The sequence below is a fragment of the Myodes glareolus genome, chromosome 9 (genome assembly GCF_982192425.1).
Source record: "Myodes glareolus chromosome 9, mMyoGla1.1, whole genome shotgun sequence".
NCBI lineage: Eukaryota > Metazoa > Chordata > Mammalia > Rodentia > Cricetidae > Myodes > Myodes glareolus.
Window position 1 is genome coordinate 39,987,949 of NC_142034.1, and position 18,422 is coordinate 40,006,370.

General features: G+C 44.1%; 1 protein-coding gene across 3 annotated transcripts; it reads right to left on the reverse strand.

The window, feature by feature from the left end:
* Window positions 1–1,754: 1,754 nt before the first annotated feature.
* Window positions 1,755–17,804, reverse strand: LOC148120865 (schlafen family member 2-like). Of its 3 annotated transcripts, XM_087910207.1 has the most exons (8): window positions 17,679–17,804; window positions 17,434–17,514; window positions 14,049–14,133; window positions 13,807–13,886; window positions 8,517–8,692; window positions 6,387–7,444; window positions 4,607–4,723; window positions 1,755–3,722 (listed from the first exon to the last, which is right to left on the reverse strand). In XM_087910207.1, exons 5-8 carry the CDS (start codon window positions 8,645–8,647, stop codon window positions 3,196–3,198), a joined length of 1,833 nt encoding a protein of 610 aa, XP_087766333.1. In that variant the 5' UTR covers window positions 8,648–8,692; window positions 13,807–13,886; window positions 14,049–14,133; window positions 17,434–17,514; window positions 17,679–17,804; the 3' UTR covers window positions 1,755–3,195. The 3 variants fall into 3 exon arrangements, with proteins under 3 accessions (XP_087766333.1, XP_087766334.1, XP_087766332.1); XM_087910208.1 differs by lacking the exon at window positions 14,049–14,133; XM_087910206.1 differs by lacking the exons at window positions 17,434–17,514; window positions 17,679–17,804 and having other exon boundaries at window positions 14,049–14,411.
* Window positions 17,805–18,422: the final 618 nt, after the last annotated feature.

The following is an 18,422-nucleotide window of genomic DNA, read 5'->3' on the forward strand; positions in this document are numbered from 1 at the left end:
CATGTATGACAGCACCATTTGTTGAATATGCTTTCTTTTTCCATTTTATATTGTTTCCTTCCTTGTCAAAGATTGATGTTTGTAGGTGTGTGAATTGATATCTGTGTCTTTTATTTGGTTCCATTGGCCCTCCTGTCTGTTTTTATGCCAATACCAGGCTGTTTTCAGCATTGTTATTTTTCACTGCAAGTAGATAGCATTGTAGACCACTCAGAAGTTAAATTTACAATTTGCATCAAACTTGGGACTCTAGCAACCATAAACAACCCCTGATTTCTTTTAGGAAAACAGTCAGATTTAAGTAGATTTAATACATTATGTACCAGTTAGTTGGAGATCTTCCTTATATTCAACTTAAAATGGATTATTTTTCTATTTTAGAAATAGAATTTCAGGGCTTCAGATAAGTTCAAGATCAAAATCAATTTAGAGAAATATCTTAAGAAGACCAAAATAGGTTTACTTATTTTGACACTAGGTGTATGAGTGTTTGCTGAATGTATATGACCACACCCTGCCTTAGTCTCTCTCAAGACAGAAGAGTATAACAGATCCCCCAGAACTGGAGGTAGGGATGGTTCTGGGCTACCATGTGGGTGCTGGCAATAGAACTCGGGTTCTCTGAAAGAGCAGCTGTGCTTTTAACTGCTGAGACATCACTCCAGACCCTAAAATGGACCTTTTAAAAAATTAGGAGTGGGGGTTGGAGAGATGGCTCAGAGGTTAAGAGCATTGCCTGCTTTTCCAAAGGTCCTGAGTTCAATTTCCAGCAACCACATGGTGACTCACAACCCTCTGTAATGGGGTCTGGTGCCCTCTTCTGGCCTGCAGGCATACACACAGACAGAATACTGTATACATAATAAATAAATAAACATTTTTAAAAAATTAAAAATTAGGCATGCATAAATGTATGTATGTATGTGTGTAGATGTGTGGAGGGTGGTCATGGACCACAGCTCCACGTGGGGTCAGACAACAGCTTACAGGAGTCAGTCCTCTCTTTCCAGCACTGATCCCTGGGATTGGAGCTCAGGTCCTCGGGCGACATAGCAGAGACCTTCGCCCACTGGGCCATCTCACTGTCCCCAACGCTTCATTCATGTGTTGATGGTTTTCTAATGTGCCTGACACCCTGACCCTTCAGTCAAGCATGTCAGCACTACTACTCCACTGCCCCTTCCCAGGGCACCTATCTACACGGTTTCCTGCTTCCTGGTTTCCTAGATTAGCCAGCTCCCATCCTGTCTCTCAGAGGTTTAGTGAAAGATAGCTGCTTTCACTAAATTCTCTGCTAAAGAACCTCCCATAAGTTCCCACAAACTTGACAGTACATCAGTCTCCAAGACAACCGTGTTGTCCCTTGACATATTCTCATGAACTGACCCTTGATCTTGCCTCCTTTTCCAAGTGTCTCCAATAGATCTCAGACTCAGGGCTGTTTGTGGGTGGTGGCAGAGTGGTAAGGTGTCTTCTAGGCCAGTTCCTGGGGCTGGCTGTCTCAGGGGCAGTGCTCTTGCTGCCCTGCTAACATCTCCTCTGACTTCCTTGGTCTTCAAAGCTCTGAGCCACAGTTCTGAAAACCACAACCCCAAGTAATCAACACATCTAAAACATCAGGTTAGAAATATTATTCTGGAAAAATAATGAGAATTATTAACAAGGCATTGGTGATGTTTTCAAATGATTATTTATTTTAGAAACATAAAAAATGGCAGAACTTTTTGATGGCATCCAAATTTTGGTAAGTATAACTTCCCAGATATAACAGTGAAGCTTTATCAAAGAAAGATGCATGCATAATTGTATTTAGAAAGACACAGATCTTAGAAAATATTAGATGACAAATGAATTAGATTTTTAAAATAAATTGCATTTATTAAGAAATAGATGAAAACAGAAAACATGGCTTAGAATGTCTGGCATCTCTGAGCACCCAGCCCATAGCCCGGTCATACAAATTCTCATCATGGTCAACCTGCCCTTTGATGAGCACCATCAGAAGTCACAACAGGCACCACGGCATATATAATCACCCCTAGGGGCCAAATGTTGAGAAATTGTATCCTTCACAAATGAAGATGTACCACAAGGACATTACTTCCTTTATGAAGGAAACACCAACATTTCAAATGCACAATACTCGCATATAAACTCAATGCTGTAAACACCTTCACAGGTGTTAATGTACAGCACAGATAAAACTACAATTCGAATATAAAACATATATACTTCGAACCGTAAAAGAATAATATCGGTTTTAAAACCATATTATCAAGACTTCAAAAGGGAACAATGTTATAAAGAGAAACTGAGGCACATGCTATAGTCCCATAGAGAGTACTTGCATGTCCTCATTCCTGACACTTGTTGGCCTTTTGAAGCCTTACATCAACAGATACACTGTTTTCTTAAGACGCAATGTACAATTGTATTTCTTTTATACATATCTTTGACCTTTTCAGGAACCTCCCGTATTTCCTACTTGCTGCTGTGAGCAGTGTCCATTTACTTTCTGCAAACCCTGCGCCTTGGCTCTGTGATTTGGGACATGTGAAAAGTCCTTCTTAGGGTTGTGACACACAAACCACAGATTTAACAGCAATAGCACACACAGCTGAGCAGCAACACTGTGACCAAATGTTGCCCTACAATGCCTTCTTCATCATTTCCTTCACAATCTTCTCTAGGGAGAGTGTCTTCCATGATTAGAGTCCCCATGCATTTCCTCAGCAAGAAGGATGGCTATGCAGATTGGGACAATTTTTGGCCTTTTGATTATTTTCTTAAGTATTTATTTTGAGGCCTGGTCTTTCCTCACACCCCTCGCAGTCCTGGAACTCTCCGTGTAGACTAAGATGACCAGCCTTATTCTAAGAACTGGAATTAAAAGCATCAGTCACATCCCTTGGCTTAGGGACACATTTTTTAAAGCACTATTTTACCATTGCCTTCTTCAATGGCCAATCCCTTTCCCAGAATTTCATTTTTATATTTGTTAAGTTATCCAAAGACATATTTTCCATATTTTAACAGAATGAAAGAATATTATCACCTACAAAACGTGAACTATCATGGCACCAAAGTCCATTTTCTATGACAGGCAGTCTCAAACATGAGTTAGGACAATCCTCGAAAAGTAAAGTATCTAATTCTATGTGTTTAAAAGTTCAGAGGCAGACTGATCACTACAGTTTAACCTTGATACACTGGTCCTAAGACTTCATCAAGTGACTTCTCTAGGTCCCTTACTGTCTCAGTTGTCAGACGATACTTTCTGGGGTAACTTATTATCGAGCTTGAATCATATAGAGACACTGCCCTATGACCCAAGTACGTTATCTTTATCGCAATACCTATTATACCAGTGAAACCGCCAAGATTCACCAGCTTCTGCTTTAAAGTTAGTGCAGTTTGTTTACAATCATTCTTTAACTTAGTGCCCAGGTCCCTCAGAACAGAACTGTCGCCTTCCAGCTCCTCCTCTCCCTGGACAAAGCTGTGCAGGGTCAGGAGACTGTCCTGGGAAATATGAAGCACATCCAAGATGACTTCCTGCTTCCTCTGCAAGCCCAGACTTAAAGCCAAGCTCTTAGAGATGATCAGCCTTCCCTGACGAAGTGAGCCCAGCTCTGTCTGAAGTAACTGCCCATATCTTTCATGTTCTGAGCACAGCTCCATGCGGAGGCCTTCTGGAGGGCATGGCACCTTTCTAGACAGCACTAGAAAAATAAATAAATACACCAAATTATAAAACAAAAATGTCATGAATGTCCTGTATGAGCTATCACCAAACAGCTGGTAAGTCCCACATTTTGCATCACAACCCAGAAGGTGAACACACAAGACACCAAACGATAATTCAAGAACAGAAGGGCAGCAGTGCAAGGGGGACTTAGAAACACAGTCTCTGCAAAGAGAGAGCTTTGGAAGCAGCTGAACACTCACATTCCCACCTTTTCCATAACATGGTGCAGCAGGAGCCTGCTCTGGTACTCAATGAATCGGAAGAGTCAGGGGAGCAAAGGACAGACCTAGTCCTGAAGACAGAAAAGTCAGGTATCAGGAAGCAACAAAGAGGTGATGAGACAGAAGGAAAGTGAGGAGAAACAGGACGTCTCCACAGAGCAAAGGAGGGAGCAGAGCACATTCCCAGAGCTCAAGGGATGGGGAGAGGACGCCTCAGAGGAGAACACAAGGTAGGCTAGACTTCTCTGTGAGCACAGACTGGCAATCACGGCCATAGGGTCAATTCATAGTTCTTGAAAACCTGTTTCCAGTACAGGAGTTTGAAGGGACACTGTCATCTTCTACCTGTCAGGTTGACATTGGAGAGGAAGTCCGTTTTGTCTGTCCTCCTTTGTCAAAGTGTTACATGTAGCCAGGTGCTAGTGTGTGTGTGTGTGTGTGTGTTCTGGTGCTGGCAGGGTGGTATGGGGTGGTTAATGTTTGAGACAAAGTTATTCTAGGGACCTGAAAGGGACCTGACAGCAAATCAATCCCAATGCAGAAAGCCTGGAGACAGATTTCAGCACAGAGACCTATTGAGGCGAGAAGGCCTGAACACAGTCACAGCAACCAACCTAGGAAGTCACATTACCACTACCTGGAAGGTGGGCACTCTGTTGCTGGGCTTCTGGAATGTCAGTAGCAAAGCAGCTACAGAAACATGGTGGTGGGCTGCTTGATTGAAGGGTCTGTTTATATTTTTGCTTGGAAAAACCTGAGAAGACAGAAAAGGTAATTTTAAATTTCTCACAGGTCATACTGTTCTCTAACTAGAGCAATGTGTTTTAAGAGTCCAAGTTGAACTGTGTTTTCCTAAGAGAAAAAGGGTTAGATATTGAGGTTAGATTTTGAGGTCAAATGCAATTTGCAAAATTCAGTTTTGATGATAGTGAAGTTCTCAACAGTACACTTACATAAAGCATAACTGCAAAAAGCGCACTAAGAGTTCCTGAATGTGTTAACAACTAAGTGGGTCTGCTTTACTTTGTACTAAGTGACATTTAGACAGACATCCCATAGACCATGCTGGTGCAAACCCACAATGTGGACCTTGTGCCCCAAGTGCCTCACCACGCCCAGTTTATGAGTTTACAAAGCAGAACGATTGAAACCAGGGCTTCACGGATGCTAGGCAACCACTCTGTCACCTCAGATATGTCCCCAGGTTTGGTTTCTTTTTAAAGCTGGTAAATCCAGAAGGAATGAAGGCTGGGAAAGAAGTGGGTTTGTGCAGAGATGGGGAAGCTGGCACTGGGAGAGTGCAGAAGTTTCTCGTGTTCATGTCAGCTGGGCATTCTTAGTCGAAGGGAGTTAAAAGGCCAGCATTTTTTCCTTCTGAGAAAAATTCAGGGCTCTATTTTGTATACAAATGTGAGGAGGAGGAAGTTTTAAGGCAGAGGCACAAATGACAATAAAGAGGTAAATAAAAACAAAGGAGCAGATAAGATGGTGAGGTTTCTGAACTGAACACAGGGTACCACAGGACCCGGGGTTATGGAGACAATCCATGGTGGGTGAGAGCATCAAAATGCCCAAACAAAGGGACATTCTCTTTGCTTTACTCGGTTTTTTAATGCATTTGTCACTGTTAGTGAAGGATGAGGGACACAGAAAGTTGACCCTGAGAAATGGGATCAGTGCAGTGGGAGCCTGGGGTGGGCTCCAGGAGCCTGCGCAGAAGGAGGGATTTGGACAGACAAGCTAGTTATAGTCTGAAAGAGGCAGGGAGAACTCGATAGGCAACTCTGGGTGGATGCGCAGAAATTCAGGGAACAGATAGGACAGCGTCCATGAGAGGCTCTGTTGATCGACTTTCTGATGGAAACGGGCACTCCAGTGAGGTTAGGGCTAGAGAAACTTTCAGGATTCTGTTACAAGAAGTTGGGCTGTGTTTTGCTCATGGCCTGAGTCTTGACAGGGATCTTAGCTTAACCTACTGTTGGAGGTGACAAGACCCTTGAGGGGAATTATGGGGCCTGGTCCCCTTTCGTCTTCCTGCTTTAGTCCTGGCCACTGGAGAAGCAGGCTGTGTCACACTTGGTCATTGTGAAGGAAATAGCTAATAGCATTACTGAAAGCAGCTAACATACTTTCTGTAGGGAATCTAAGTATGCTTTAGTCCTGGCCACTGGAGAAGCAGGCTGTGTCACATTTACTCATTGTGAAGGAAATAGCTCATAGCCTTACTGAAAGCAGCTAACATACTTTCTGTAGGGAATGTCCTAAGTGGACAGAAGAAACAGGAGGTTGTGAGCTCTGGATAGTATCTAGCAGAGATCAGTAAATGAGGAGTTAGATGTTGCCTAGGCCCCAGAAAGCAATCTTCTAACTCCCCCTGAGCAAATTAGAAAAGTGATTGTTACTCCCCCTTCCCAAACCTGATGTGGCTTCCATCTGGAGCTTGACCCATTCCTCTGAGGTAATTCTCTTCACTTCCGTGTCTTCCACGCGCCAGGACTCAGGCTCTGCAGCGAACACAGCACAGCAGAATCTCTCCACTCTGAGTGCACACACATATGAGCACACGGCTCCCTGTCTGAGGACTGGGATGAATTTGCATGTGTACTGTATCTTCTCCTGCTCCTCACAGAAGTGCCCGACAGGCAGCTCTCGGATGCACTCCTCTATTTCACTCTCTAGATTCTCAAGATCTCCTTTCTCTGCTTCAAAACCAATTATTTGTCCTTTTTCCAAATCTAAACCAATGAACAAATATCCCCCATCAGTGTTTGCAAATGCAGAAACAGTTTTAGGAAGAATCTCTAAAATCTTTTCTTTAGGGGACATTTTAACTTCTGCATGTTTGGATTTAGTGAAAGAGAATGTCTCCTCGTAGGTTAACTTTGCTCTGTTAAAAAATGTGGCAAGGCATTCATCAGAGTCATGTGATCCAGGCAAGCTCTGTCTTGAACGTGATCTCCCTTCAAAGTCTTTCTTGGGTTTGAGGAACTGCACTGTGTCAGGACCTTTCAGTTCATCTGAAGTTGACAAATTTCTCACATAAAAGTTGGTTTTCAAGGTGAGGACACACTGACCAGAGATATCTGGGATCCATGGTTTCACAAAAATTAAAAAGTACCCTTTGTTCTGCATGTAGTCTAGATATTTATGCGAAAATGAAAGCATTTTATGAAATGATTCTTCCAAATCAAGTCCTATTCCATCTCTGCTGAGGCTGTAATTTGAATTCTTAATGTGAGCCTTGACCACGCCCCCTCCAGAATTCAGCAGAGTGCACACAGCCTGTGAGATACTGTGGGCCTCGCTCCTTCTCAGCTGTGGATCTTTCAATTCTTTCTTTTTGGTTGTCTTCCTATTCTCCTCTCCCAGTGTGATTTCTCCTACAGACAGAACCAGTTCGGCATAGTCCGTCTCCTGGTCAATGCTGATGCTCATTTCCTGAGCACTTGCTCTCTTTCCCAGATGAAATCCTTTCCTGTAAAACAGACAGAGCCATTAGAGCAGGAGCCAACCAGTGAGAGCCAGCTCTGCTTTACAGAACAAACAGTACAAGCACCTGAGCTGCTCTGGATGAGTCAGTGTGAAGGTCGGACCTATGTTTTGTTTATGGGTTGTTTGACAAATTTTGAACTGACTACAGTAGCTTGTGAACTTGGTAAATTTTCACATTGGCTGTTGTGATTATATATAATCCTCTTCTCGTCATTTTAAACTAATAAACTTCTTTGTGTATATTCATCATTTATGGCCCTGTGTTATATAAGGGACATTTAGAAATTTTAGTCTATTTACTTTACTACTTTATGCATATGTGTTTTTTGCCTGCATGTATGTAGGTGCACCACAGGTATGCCAGGTGCCCATGGAGGTCAGAAAAGTGTGTTGGATTCCTCAGGATTGGAGTTGGTGATTGTGAGCCCCCATATGAGTGCTGGGAATCTGCCCCGTGTCCTCTGTAAGAACAAGGGCTCTTAAGCACTGAGCCAGCTCTCCAGCCCCTAGAGAAGGACATTTAACCTAGGTGAATGCTGCACACTGAGTATATTCTCCTGTCTGACCTTTCTTTGATGTCCCCTATGCCCACTTAAATAATTTCACCTCTTCTTTCATGTCTTATACACACCCGTGATTTTATGGATGTATAATCTATAAACTCTAGGAAATACAACCTAGAGGAAATGTCTGAGATTTGTCTCTCTAGCACTGACTTGATTCACTGAGTGTGAGCATGTCCCATGGTCTCCACTCCCCACAGAGGTTGGGATGACACTCAGGGCTTTGTATTTGTGAGGTGAGCATTCTCCATGTGGCACACCACAGCCCTTCCTTCCTCACTCTCCATCTCCCTCCTGGTGTGTTTTTTAAGCTCTTGGGTCTTGATTTTCTCTTTTCATTTTCTCGGGACTTTTGTTTCTAATCCTGTGAAGTCTTCTTTGTACCATTGCTTAGGAGCACTCTGTTCTGTCCTAGGACTCTGAGCTTCCGACTTTCCTTCTGGGCTGCTTCCTAATTTCTTCCCACCATGACAAATCAGTTAGTTCACATACCTTGAGTCTTTCAAGCGTCCTGACCTGGCAGGCTGTCTTCTCTGGAGAACATTTGCCGAGAGCTGATCAGAGGGCTCTGCGAGGGTCTGTGGATTCACACCTTTCACCGACATTGGGCTGTTGGCAGGCATTGCTCCTTTCAATAACTTCTCAACTGCTTTCTGACACTCTGCTTTCTGGGGACAAAAACCATGTTAGTTTTCATGATAGCAATGCACATAATATTGGACTCGTTCTTTTTTGTTTGTTTATTTGCCTGTGTTCAGTTCCTGAACACAGTGCCTGTGTTCATGTAGGTTATTTTATCACACTGTGAACACTGAGATTGCATTATTTACTAGAAAAACCTATTTCTCCTTGTGACATGACTCAGCTCTAGCACACACCTTTAACCCAAGAGTTTTCTGCTTGAATCTTGTTAATGGGAGTAAATAAAATGAACCATAGTTCAAGAGGTGAAGCAAGCAACCAGTTGATGAGGAAAAAATCCATAGACGGTGAGAGGGAGTCCAGAGGATGAAGGAAGAGAGAGACGCACAGGAAGTAGAAGGGAGGGACATTCATTTGGGGGAGTTTTAATTGACAGTAGAGGAGAAAACTCCTTTTTTGAGATGTTGATAGAAGAGGAAACAGTTGCCTCTCTAAGCTGGGAGGCTTTCACCCCAGCATCTGACTCTCAAGTCTGTATTGGTAAAATTGAATGATTAGTTAAAAACAACAGCTCCTTTTGAAATTACCTGGCTTAGTGGTTTCATTGGTTTTTTTCTTCAGTTTACAGGTTTGTTTTTCTGTCTACTCAGTCTAATATTGGGCATTTCCAATTATTTTAAAAAATTCAACTAGTGTAGTTTTGAAAATCCTGTTTGGTTCTTTCATATGCTATTTAATTAGTGAATTCATATTCCAAAGTGACCATCCTGGTCCCCGTCTTTCCTGAGAGTAGTTCTCAGAACCCCAGCCAGGGCAACTCCACTGTGCAATGGAGCTGCTCTTCCCTGCTCCACGTGACAGACGACAGGAGCACACAGCATCCGTCCACACCAGGACAGTCCTGCTGATGTCAGCAACTCCAACAGGACTGGACACCTGGCTTAGTGCTTTAGAGCACTGACTGCTCTTCCAGAGAACCCTTGCTCAGTTCCCACCATGCACAGATGATGTGGGATTCCCCTCTGTATGCTGTGAAGATGTTTTTATTACCATTGGTTAATTTAAAAAAAAAACAACCAAATCTGCTTTGGGCCTATGGCAGCACAGGAGGGAGCAAGGCTGGAATTCCAAGCAGAGATGGAGGAGAAAAGAAGGCAAAGTCAAGGAAATGCCAGGCAGCTGTCAAAAGAGACAGATGCTGGAGATTTATCCGGTATGCCACAGCCTTGTGGCAATACGCAGAATAATAGGAATGGGTTCCTTTAAGATGTAAGAGTTAATAAGAAGCCCAAGCTAACAGGCCAAGCAGTGTTTTCATTAATATAATTACTTAATATAATTTTCTGTGTGATTATTTTGGGTCTGAGCTGCTGGGAAATGAACTGAGCAGTCTCAGCCTACACATGTGGTACTTCATACATGTGGTGCCAACACATGCATGCAGGCAAAGCACCAATACACACAAAAATAGTTTAAAATTGTTTTAAACACAACTTTCCCTTGATGATCATATACTTGAATTACTACTACACTCAACCTCGGTCTGAAGAGCTTCCCTCTGCAGTGGTCAGTGGTTAATGCAGAGACTCATCACTGCTCAAATGTTGGGAAGAATTGGCTACTGAGTTCCCCTCCTTAAATGAAAAAAAAATATGGCCCGCCCTGTCAGTGCAGAAGACGGCACATGAAGAATGTCGGGGCTGAGAGCTGGAGCCGGAGGAACGGGTCGTGTTGAAGAGAACTTGCTGTTCTTCTAGAGGACTCAGGTTTGCTGCACTGCACTGAGTGGCAGCACATTAGCATCTGCAGCCCAGGACCAGGGATAAGGATCCTCTCCTGACCTCTGTGTACACACACACACACACACACACACACACACACACACATAACGATAAATAAATCCATTAAGATATTGTAAAAGCAGGAGGGTGAGGTGGAATATGGAGAAGTTCTGTCTCTGGACATGACGAGGCCTCTGTACTCATGAACTCCCCATAGTGTCAGCACAGGCACCAGACCAAGCCAACAAAGCCACACCATGTCCAACAGGTTTGACTGGACACGGTGGGCCACAGTTAATTAATTAATTAATTAGTAAGAGAGAGAAGATAAGGCAGGAAAGTGTTTGGAATGGAGAAAGGGAGGGGAGGTGCATAGGATCAGGATACATTGTTACACACATGAAATTATCCAATAATAAAGATATTCTATTAAAGACAGTACAATAAAAACCCACAGTAGTTGCTCTCCTGGGAATATGACCTAAAGAATCTAAGTCTCTAAGTCATCATGTAGTTACACACACACACACACTCTGTGTGTCACCTTCCTCTTCACAGCCGCCGAGTAGCTGACTCAAATAGCCTGTCAGCAGGCGAGTGGATGAGGAACACATGGCTGGCGATGCACAATCCAGCCGACTACATCCTCACTCTGTACTGAGGGTTTATTCAGCCATAGGGACGAATGAAGTGCATCGTTGCAGGAAAGTGGATGGAGCTGAGGAGTGTCATACAGAAAGTGATACAGAAAGACAGACATCACGTGTTTACTCTCACATGCAGAATGAAGCCCCTAAAAGGTATTAAAGTACAAGGGCCGGAAGAGGAACAGGAGGGGAGGGGGAGAACAGAGAATAAAGAGGGGTTCCCATGACCAAAGGACATCTCGTGGGTGACAACGTCAGAGTGAAGCCCCTTATTCAGTAAAAACGAATACCAATCAATAAGAAAGAGGCTCCTGTAGAGGGAAAACATCACCACCACCAACAAATCAATTTTCTCAGACTAACTTCCAGGCTGAGGTGTTTTGAACTGCAGCTGCTTTGCTGTACTGACGCTAGGGGGCACTCTCACACAAAACGACAGCGAAGACACCTTGGACAAGGGGAGCTGCAGAGATGTGGGAGGATAAGGTGGGGCACTTCAGTGTCTTGGCCAATGGCAAATCAATGCAACTCTCCTAGCCTGTCCCTGTTGTGAGCTAACCCCACTGAGCTCATCTGACTTCAGGGAACCGAGTTTGCCTGAGTCACTTGTGCTGTCCTTGCCAGCTCGGTGTGGATGCTCAGGATTCTTTTATGCCCTGTAGAGTTTTAGCTCTCTGAGCATGTTTGAGTGTGCTGTGTGTGTGTATTATAGCTGAAATTTTTGAATGTTTTTTTTCCCCGCTGTGTATGTCTGTGAATCACTAATATCCCTGGTGTCTTTAGCAGTCAGAAGATGACATTAGGACATCTGGCTTGGAGTTACAAATGGTTGTGAGCTGCCCTGTGGGTGCCAGGACCAGGTCTTCTAGAAGAGCAGCCAGTGCTCTGAATTGCTGAGCCATCTATCCTTGTCAGTCTTTCTTCATCCTTCCTTTCTTCATTTGCTAACGTAAATGCCGTGTATTCAGAGTACAGAATACCCATATGAAATATGTACATATTATGGGATGGTTAAATTAAGTTAATTAACTTGTGGATTGTTTGATACAAATATGATAAAACTGTCATTTTGTGTGAAGAACACTAAACACCTACTTCTAGAGTTAGGCCTGGTGGTGCATCCCATAATCCTGGTACCCAGGAGAACAAGGCAGAAACTGCACAACTTCAAAGTCAAGCTTGGAATGTAGAGTTCAACATCAGCCTGAGTAACTTAAGCGAAACTCCCTCTCCAAATAGAAAGTAATCAGAGGATTGGAACAGAACAGCTGCCCAGCATGTCCTCGGCCCTGCCTTCAACCCTCAGCACCACAAATACGAAGTCTAATTTTGGTGTCTTTCCAGGTAGAACACACTACTGTTTGCTGCAGGCACCCTGTACTGCACTTCTCCTCTTACATGACAGATAGTTGATAGCCTTTCAGCATGCGAGCCCCCTCCCTGCTCACTGCCACCCTAACTTCTCCTGTCATCTGAGTTTCTTTAGATTCCTTATGTAAGTGAATTCATACAGGATTTCCCTTTCTGTGCCTGGCTTATTATACAGAACATATTGTCATTAGGTTCTTCCATGTGTTTACAAGTGACTATATTTCCCTGCTTTTAAGGCTCCATCTCAGTCCGCTGTATGTGTACTACATATTCTCTGCTTCTCATCCATCCATGATTTCATATTTTGACTTTTTCAAAAATGCAGCAACAGCCAGGGACATGCAGCTGTCTCTCTGCCATAATGATCTCATTTCCCTGGACAAGCCTAGTGGTGTCTCTCACTAGTTGAGCTGCCACTGTGTTCTCCAAGTTACCCACTCTAATTCATACGCTCACCCACACTGTGCTGGGTTCTCTTTACTCCACATCTGTGACAACATTTCTGTTTCATCTTTCTGGTAACAGTCACTGCAGAATCAGGAGCTGGAGAGACAGGCTCCATCGTTAAGAGCACCTGCTGCTCTTGCAGAAGATTCAAGTTCCATACATGCACATAAAATAAATTAGTCTTATAAAAAGTAAGGATGCTGAAGGATAGCTCAGCAGTTAAAGCACTGGCTGCTCCCCCAGGGGACCTGGTTCAGTTCCTAGCACCCACATGATGACTTAACCTTCTATACCTCCAGTTCCAGGAAATCTGTCACCCTCTTTACTTCTACAGAGCAACAGGCACATACATGGTGTACCTACATACATGAAGACAATAAATAATAATTATTATAAAATAGTTATTTTTCTAGTATAAATATAATAATTAAAATAATAAATTGCCCAGTCATTGTGACAAGAATAAATCATATTTCACTGTTCTTCTTGTACCTCCTCAAAGATTATGACTTTAAATTTTTGTCAAGTATCTCTTTGGCATTTGTGAATCTGCGTTGAATGTTTCCCCTCGCCTCTATCCAGCTGTGGACTCCTGAACTGATGGGGTTCTGGGACGTCTCTTCTTTCAGCACCCTAGCTTTGGGGTCTGAAAATTATCTTTTTAGCTCATTTTTAGCTGAAGTGTATCTTTAGTGTGAGTTCCAATTTCATTCTTCTCTGTGTAGAGATCTTTCGTCAGTTTCTGGTTGTAGGGTTAGTGCTCTAAGAGGATGGGACTCTGGAGATCTACATAAACCCCTCTTCCTCTGCCTCACCAGCCAGACTTAGACCAAGCATAATTCAGCACCCTTAATTCTTCCCTTTCCCCAAATAGAGGAAAGCATTTGCTCTCACCAAACTCCTGCAGGATTCAGGTCCCCAGAAGTCTGTGCGTTGGGAGAAGAGGTTGTGGAGATGCCAAGGATCCAAAGATCCTAGAAGAAACAGAAACTATTCAGGGTTTACAGGAAACGTTGTGTTGTTGAATCATCAACTCTTACTCATCGCGGAATAGACAGGACCTGCTCTTGGGGTGAGGACAGAAAGAGAAATATAATGAGTCTGCAGGATGCTGGCGTGAACCTGCCTCACCCTACCTTGTGCTGGAATCTAGTTGCTTGAAGTCCTTTTTGCTCAAGGGAGGGAATTTCACGTTGTGCAGCCTCCTCCAGAGCAGGAGCCCTGCAAGGACGAGAGTTCCTTCAGTGCCGAATGTGGCTTCTCCTGGATAAATACTTAACCTTCATGAGTTCTGGTTTTGTTTCCTTGTTGTTATTGTTTGTTTCATACTTCCATAGAGGAAATAAAGCAGTTTTGTTCCTTTGTCTTCTTTCTCTCTCGGCCCAGAGTTACCCAAATTCTGTTCCCCAACCTTGTTCCCACCTCAGCCTCCAAAGTACCCATGATCATGGGCACACCCATCACTCTGTTGTCATTTCTAGGGCAGAGTTCAATCTGTCAGCATTTGACTTAAGCGTCTGCACCTATGATATTCTTCTTAGCATAACTGTTGAAACATGCTGGTGTTAATTTTTCATAACTTCATGAAAGGAGGGGGGAGTGCTGGGCCGAAGCTCAATGGCAGAGGTCTGCCCTGATGTGTGGACCGTTCTGGATAGAACACCGTGCAGCACATCCATTATCCTACAGCTGAAGGAAGTACCATTTCACCGACATGATGAGCTTTCTTTCCCTCATGGGCAAGTTCATCATGGTTTGCCATCCTGGCAAAAATTAAAGCAGAAAGTTTGGAATTTTGTTTTGCTCTGCAGTCATGTTTCATTTACAATTAGTTTGTAAAATAATGATTAGCAGCTTCTGTCAAAACCCTGAAAACTGTAGCTTTTTAAAATGAGTCATTTGATTCACGTATGTATGTGTACCACACTTGTGACTGGTGCTCAGGGAGTTCTGAAGAGAGATCCCTGGAACTGTAATTAGGGATGTTGGTGAGCCACCATGCTGGGAACTAAACCCAGGTCCTCTACAAGAGCAGCAAGTGCTCTGAACCTCTACACCATCCCAGTGCCTGTAAATTGCTCCTAAATTCATATTCATGTTAATGCATCAGTCCTTCTTACTATCACGACAGCTGAGATTGGAGATGGGTTCCAGACGGTTAGAGCAATATATATGAGGATCAGACACCATCATAAATGAGGCATGAGGATAGTAATCATATCTACTGATTTTTATTTATAATTCATTTTTATTTATGTATTTTGAGATGGGATCTTTCTATGTCCACTTGGCTGACCTCGACCCATCAGACTGGCCTTTAACTCACAGAGATCCACCTGCCCATGCATCCTGAGAGCTGGAATTAAAGGCATGAGTCAACCCTCCTGGCCACAGCTATTGAATTTCATTAGGCCCAAGGGTTCTCTCATAAATATCCTCAAATCTACATGTAGATGTGGTGCAGGGATATAAAGATTATACTGGGAGCTGGGAATCCTGAGAAGATACACAAAATAATTAAATCACAGAAAACAAAAGTAGAATCCTGAAGTAAAACAGCCTTGTGGGAAAGAAGTTTGTTTTGACTCCAGGAATCCAATTCAGAATAAACCATGAGGATGCATCTGAATCGTGACTTGTTTTACAAGAAGGTAATATCATCTAAGACTGCAAAAACTATATAGGAACACTAAAGAAGTTTCTGGAAGCTGAATTACTAGGTCAAGTGATAAAACTGCTTATATATTTTATATTCACCATTGGGGTTTCCCCAACAACAATTTCCTCTTGGGCAGGTGTGTGGATGCACACACAGCACCTGATAGGACACAGGCCTAGGATTCCGTATCTATTATAAACCATCATGTTCCTCTATGTTCTCCAAGTACCCAGAACAAGGAGGAAAACACTGTTCCAAGATGAGTTCAGACTGGCCATACATTCAGATAGGTCCCAGCTAAGGAAAACATTGAACACACTGCTGAAAGTTCATAGTCAGGCTAAAGAAAGAAGTTTGGTCTCCCAAGAAATGAACAGCGAGGAAGCCAGATGTGTGTGATCACTCAAATGTAGACTGAATGCCTAACCATGATGTTCATGTGATGTAACTGAGCTAGAAACTCGCAGGAAGTTGTGTGTTCTCACTCTGATGAGCATTCTGGTTCACGGGATAGCTACTTAGTGTGTGTTAGCGCCAGTCAGTACCAATTTCTACACAGGAGAGCAGCCCCAGATGTGAGTCACTTTGCCCAGTGCCCTACCAGAGATCCTCATCTCCATCTAAAAGGCTGCAAGGAGCCAAGCATGCTGTTGGCCTTGGGAGCCTGCTGTGGGCATCCTGAGCTTGAGGCAGGCAGTACACACACTGTGTTCTGGCCAGTTCTGGCCAGCCTAGGGTATACACCAAGACCCTGTCTGCCTCCCTCCCCTCTAAAATACTAAAACAAAACCATAACCAAACTACACTGGGTCTAAAGCTATTGTATTGCCGAGAAAGATACAGTTTCCTTTCTGCCCAGTTAGTAGTTGCAGCCCCACCCTGTTCTCTGCTCTGCTGAGCAGTCTCAGTTCCTCATTCCTTACCAGCCCCTCCTGTCCTGCACCCTCCTTACCAGGTCCAGTCCTAAGCCAGCACCCCTAGATCACCATCCATAATGAAGGAGGCGGAAATCATATCTCACACCAAAGGGCAAAATGACAGTGACCCTAAGATTATTAAAACCCGAGGGTGATACCATGCAGTCACATTTAGAGGAGCTGTGGGCTAGCCTGGGGCAATGACCATCTCAGTTCTAGGGCCCATCTATGAAAACTGACTATGGTTCATATTCATTACCTTCAGGCACACGACTGTGATTCTGTCTTTCAAAACCAAGGCAGATGCCAGAGTTCACCAATTCCCAAGAGTGACATAAAGCTCACTCAAGTCCTGGACCCCTGGGTCTAATTTACCAGATTTCCTTCTGACATTGTAGCATTGAGTTTGGGGACATTCTCTCAGAAAGGAACTGGGATTCAGGGTGTCCAGTCAACTGTCTTTGGAAGTAAAGAGGATGACATTCAGATGTCCTTCCTTTCCCACAAATGCAGGTTGGTAGGAAAGCAGAGAAAGGGTGGCCAGGAGAGGAAGGACCTGCTTTCTGTGGAACAGCAGCAAATACCTAAGCCTTGACCATGCTGTCTCTTTCTCTTCTGGGTTGGCACTGTGCATTTCCCTTGGAAAAGCAAAGTTCCCATCTTCTAAATTACAAAGTTCCATAGGGGCTGATTTCTTCCTGGCTCTAGAGTGCTGCTCCTCCCCTTCCGGGAACCATATTTTCTTACCTTGCAACAGGGTCAGGTCTCCAGAAGAACAGGGAACCCTCAAGAGACTCTAGAGAGTCACAAAAGCCTGTTATACACAGCCCCTTCATGACCTCCCTATTCCTGCCTCACTAGTCAGTCACAGAACAAGCATAGTAGGTTCTCTCAGCAACTTAAAGCCCCCCTTCCTCTCTAAGAGAGGAAGACATTTGCTCTCACCTCAGCTCCGGTGACTCCCAAGTCCTCAGCAGCCTGTGCTTTGACAGAAGAGTCTATGAAGATGCCAAGGAGTCAAGATTCCTACAAGGAAACCATGTTGGGTTTACCTGAGAGGGATGGGTTGTGCTGGCAACTCCCCCACTCCACATCCCCCAGGTGTCAGTACGCTGACAGGCCCTGACATTGGGTGGGAAAAGGAAGAGACAGTGGGGTCAAGGATGCTGCAATGGACCTGGCTCACTTACTCAGCGTCCTGGAAGCTGAGTTCACTGACTCTCAGAGCTCTGGTAGGCTTCCAGTTGTTTCTCTTGTCCAGAGATGAACGAGGTATACATTGGGTGGCTAAAAACCCCCCTTGACAGTCTCCTAGAGAGCAACTGGCTTATATATAGCCAAGGTGTGGTTGCTTGATGCCCTGAAGTGGACTGGTTTTTATGAATTAAACTGTGCTGTACGCTGGAACTTTGAGCCTTGCGTCACTCCAGGAAGTATGATGGGGAACTTCCCCGCTCTGTGTAATCCTCACTCAAAATGGACGAAGACAAGAACAAGAACAAACAAAATGCGAACACACGTGAAAGTGCGGAGAACACAGGGACCAGATGGAAGGAGAAGGGCAAAGGGAGGGTAGAGGTTCAGGGGAATTTGTTCCTATCTAGTAAATACTGGCATGAAAAACATTCTAATTTAATTTAGAAAAGAAATGGGCTGTTTGTGGTGTCTTAGCAGGAGCACCAGCCTTCCATCTTTAGCAGCCAGCCCTGAGCAGCCTAAGCCCCAGAGCCACAAAGGGCAGGTGCTGGAGGGCTGGGAGGAGGAGAGCAGTGAGTGTCCTGGGGAGAAGGAAGGGGCCTGCAGAGGGCTGCTGTTAGCCCTTGGGCACCTGGCAGGAGCCTTCAGACAGAAACTTGGCCAGCCCAGCATCCTATGGCCACTAAGACACCACATTGTCTGTGTGCCCTGTGCCACTCCTTCCCCCCTTTTAAGAG

Coding starts and splice junctions, on each gene's coding strand:
- LOC148120865 (XM_087910208.1), bottom strand. CDS start 8,647: ATGCCTGCCAACAGCCCAATGTCGGTGAAAGGTGTGAATCCACAGACC. Junction 7,445..8,516: donor GGACGCTTGAAAGACTCAAG/GTATGTGAACTA, acceptor TCTGTTTTACAG/GAAAGGATTTCATCTGGGAA. Junction 4,724..6,386: donor CCAGATGGAAGCCACATCAG/GTTTGGGAAGGG, acceptor CTGTCTTCTCAG/GTTTTTCCAAGCAAAAATAT.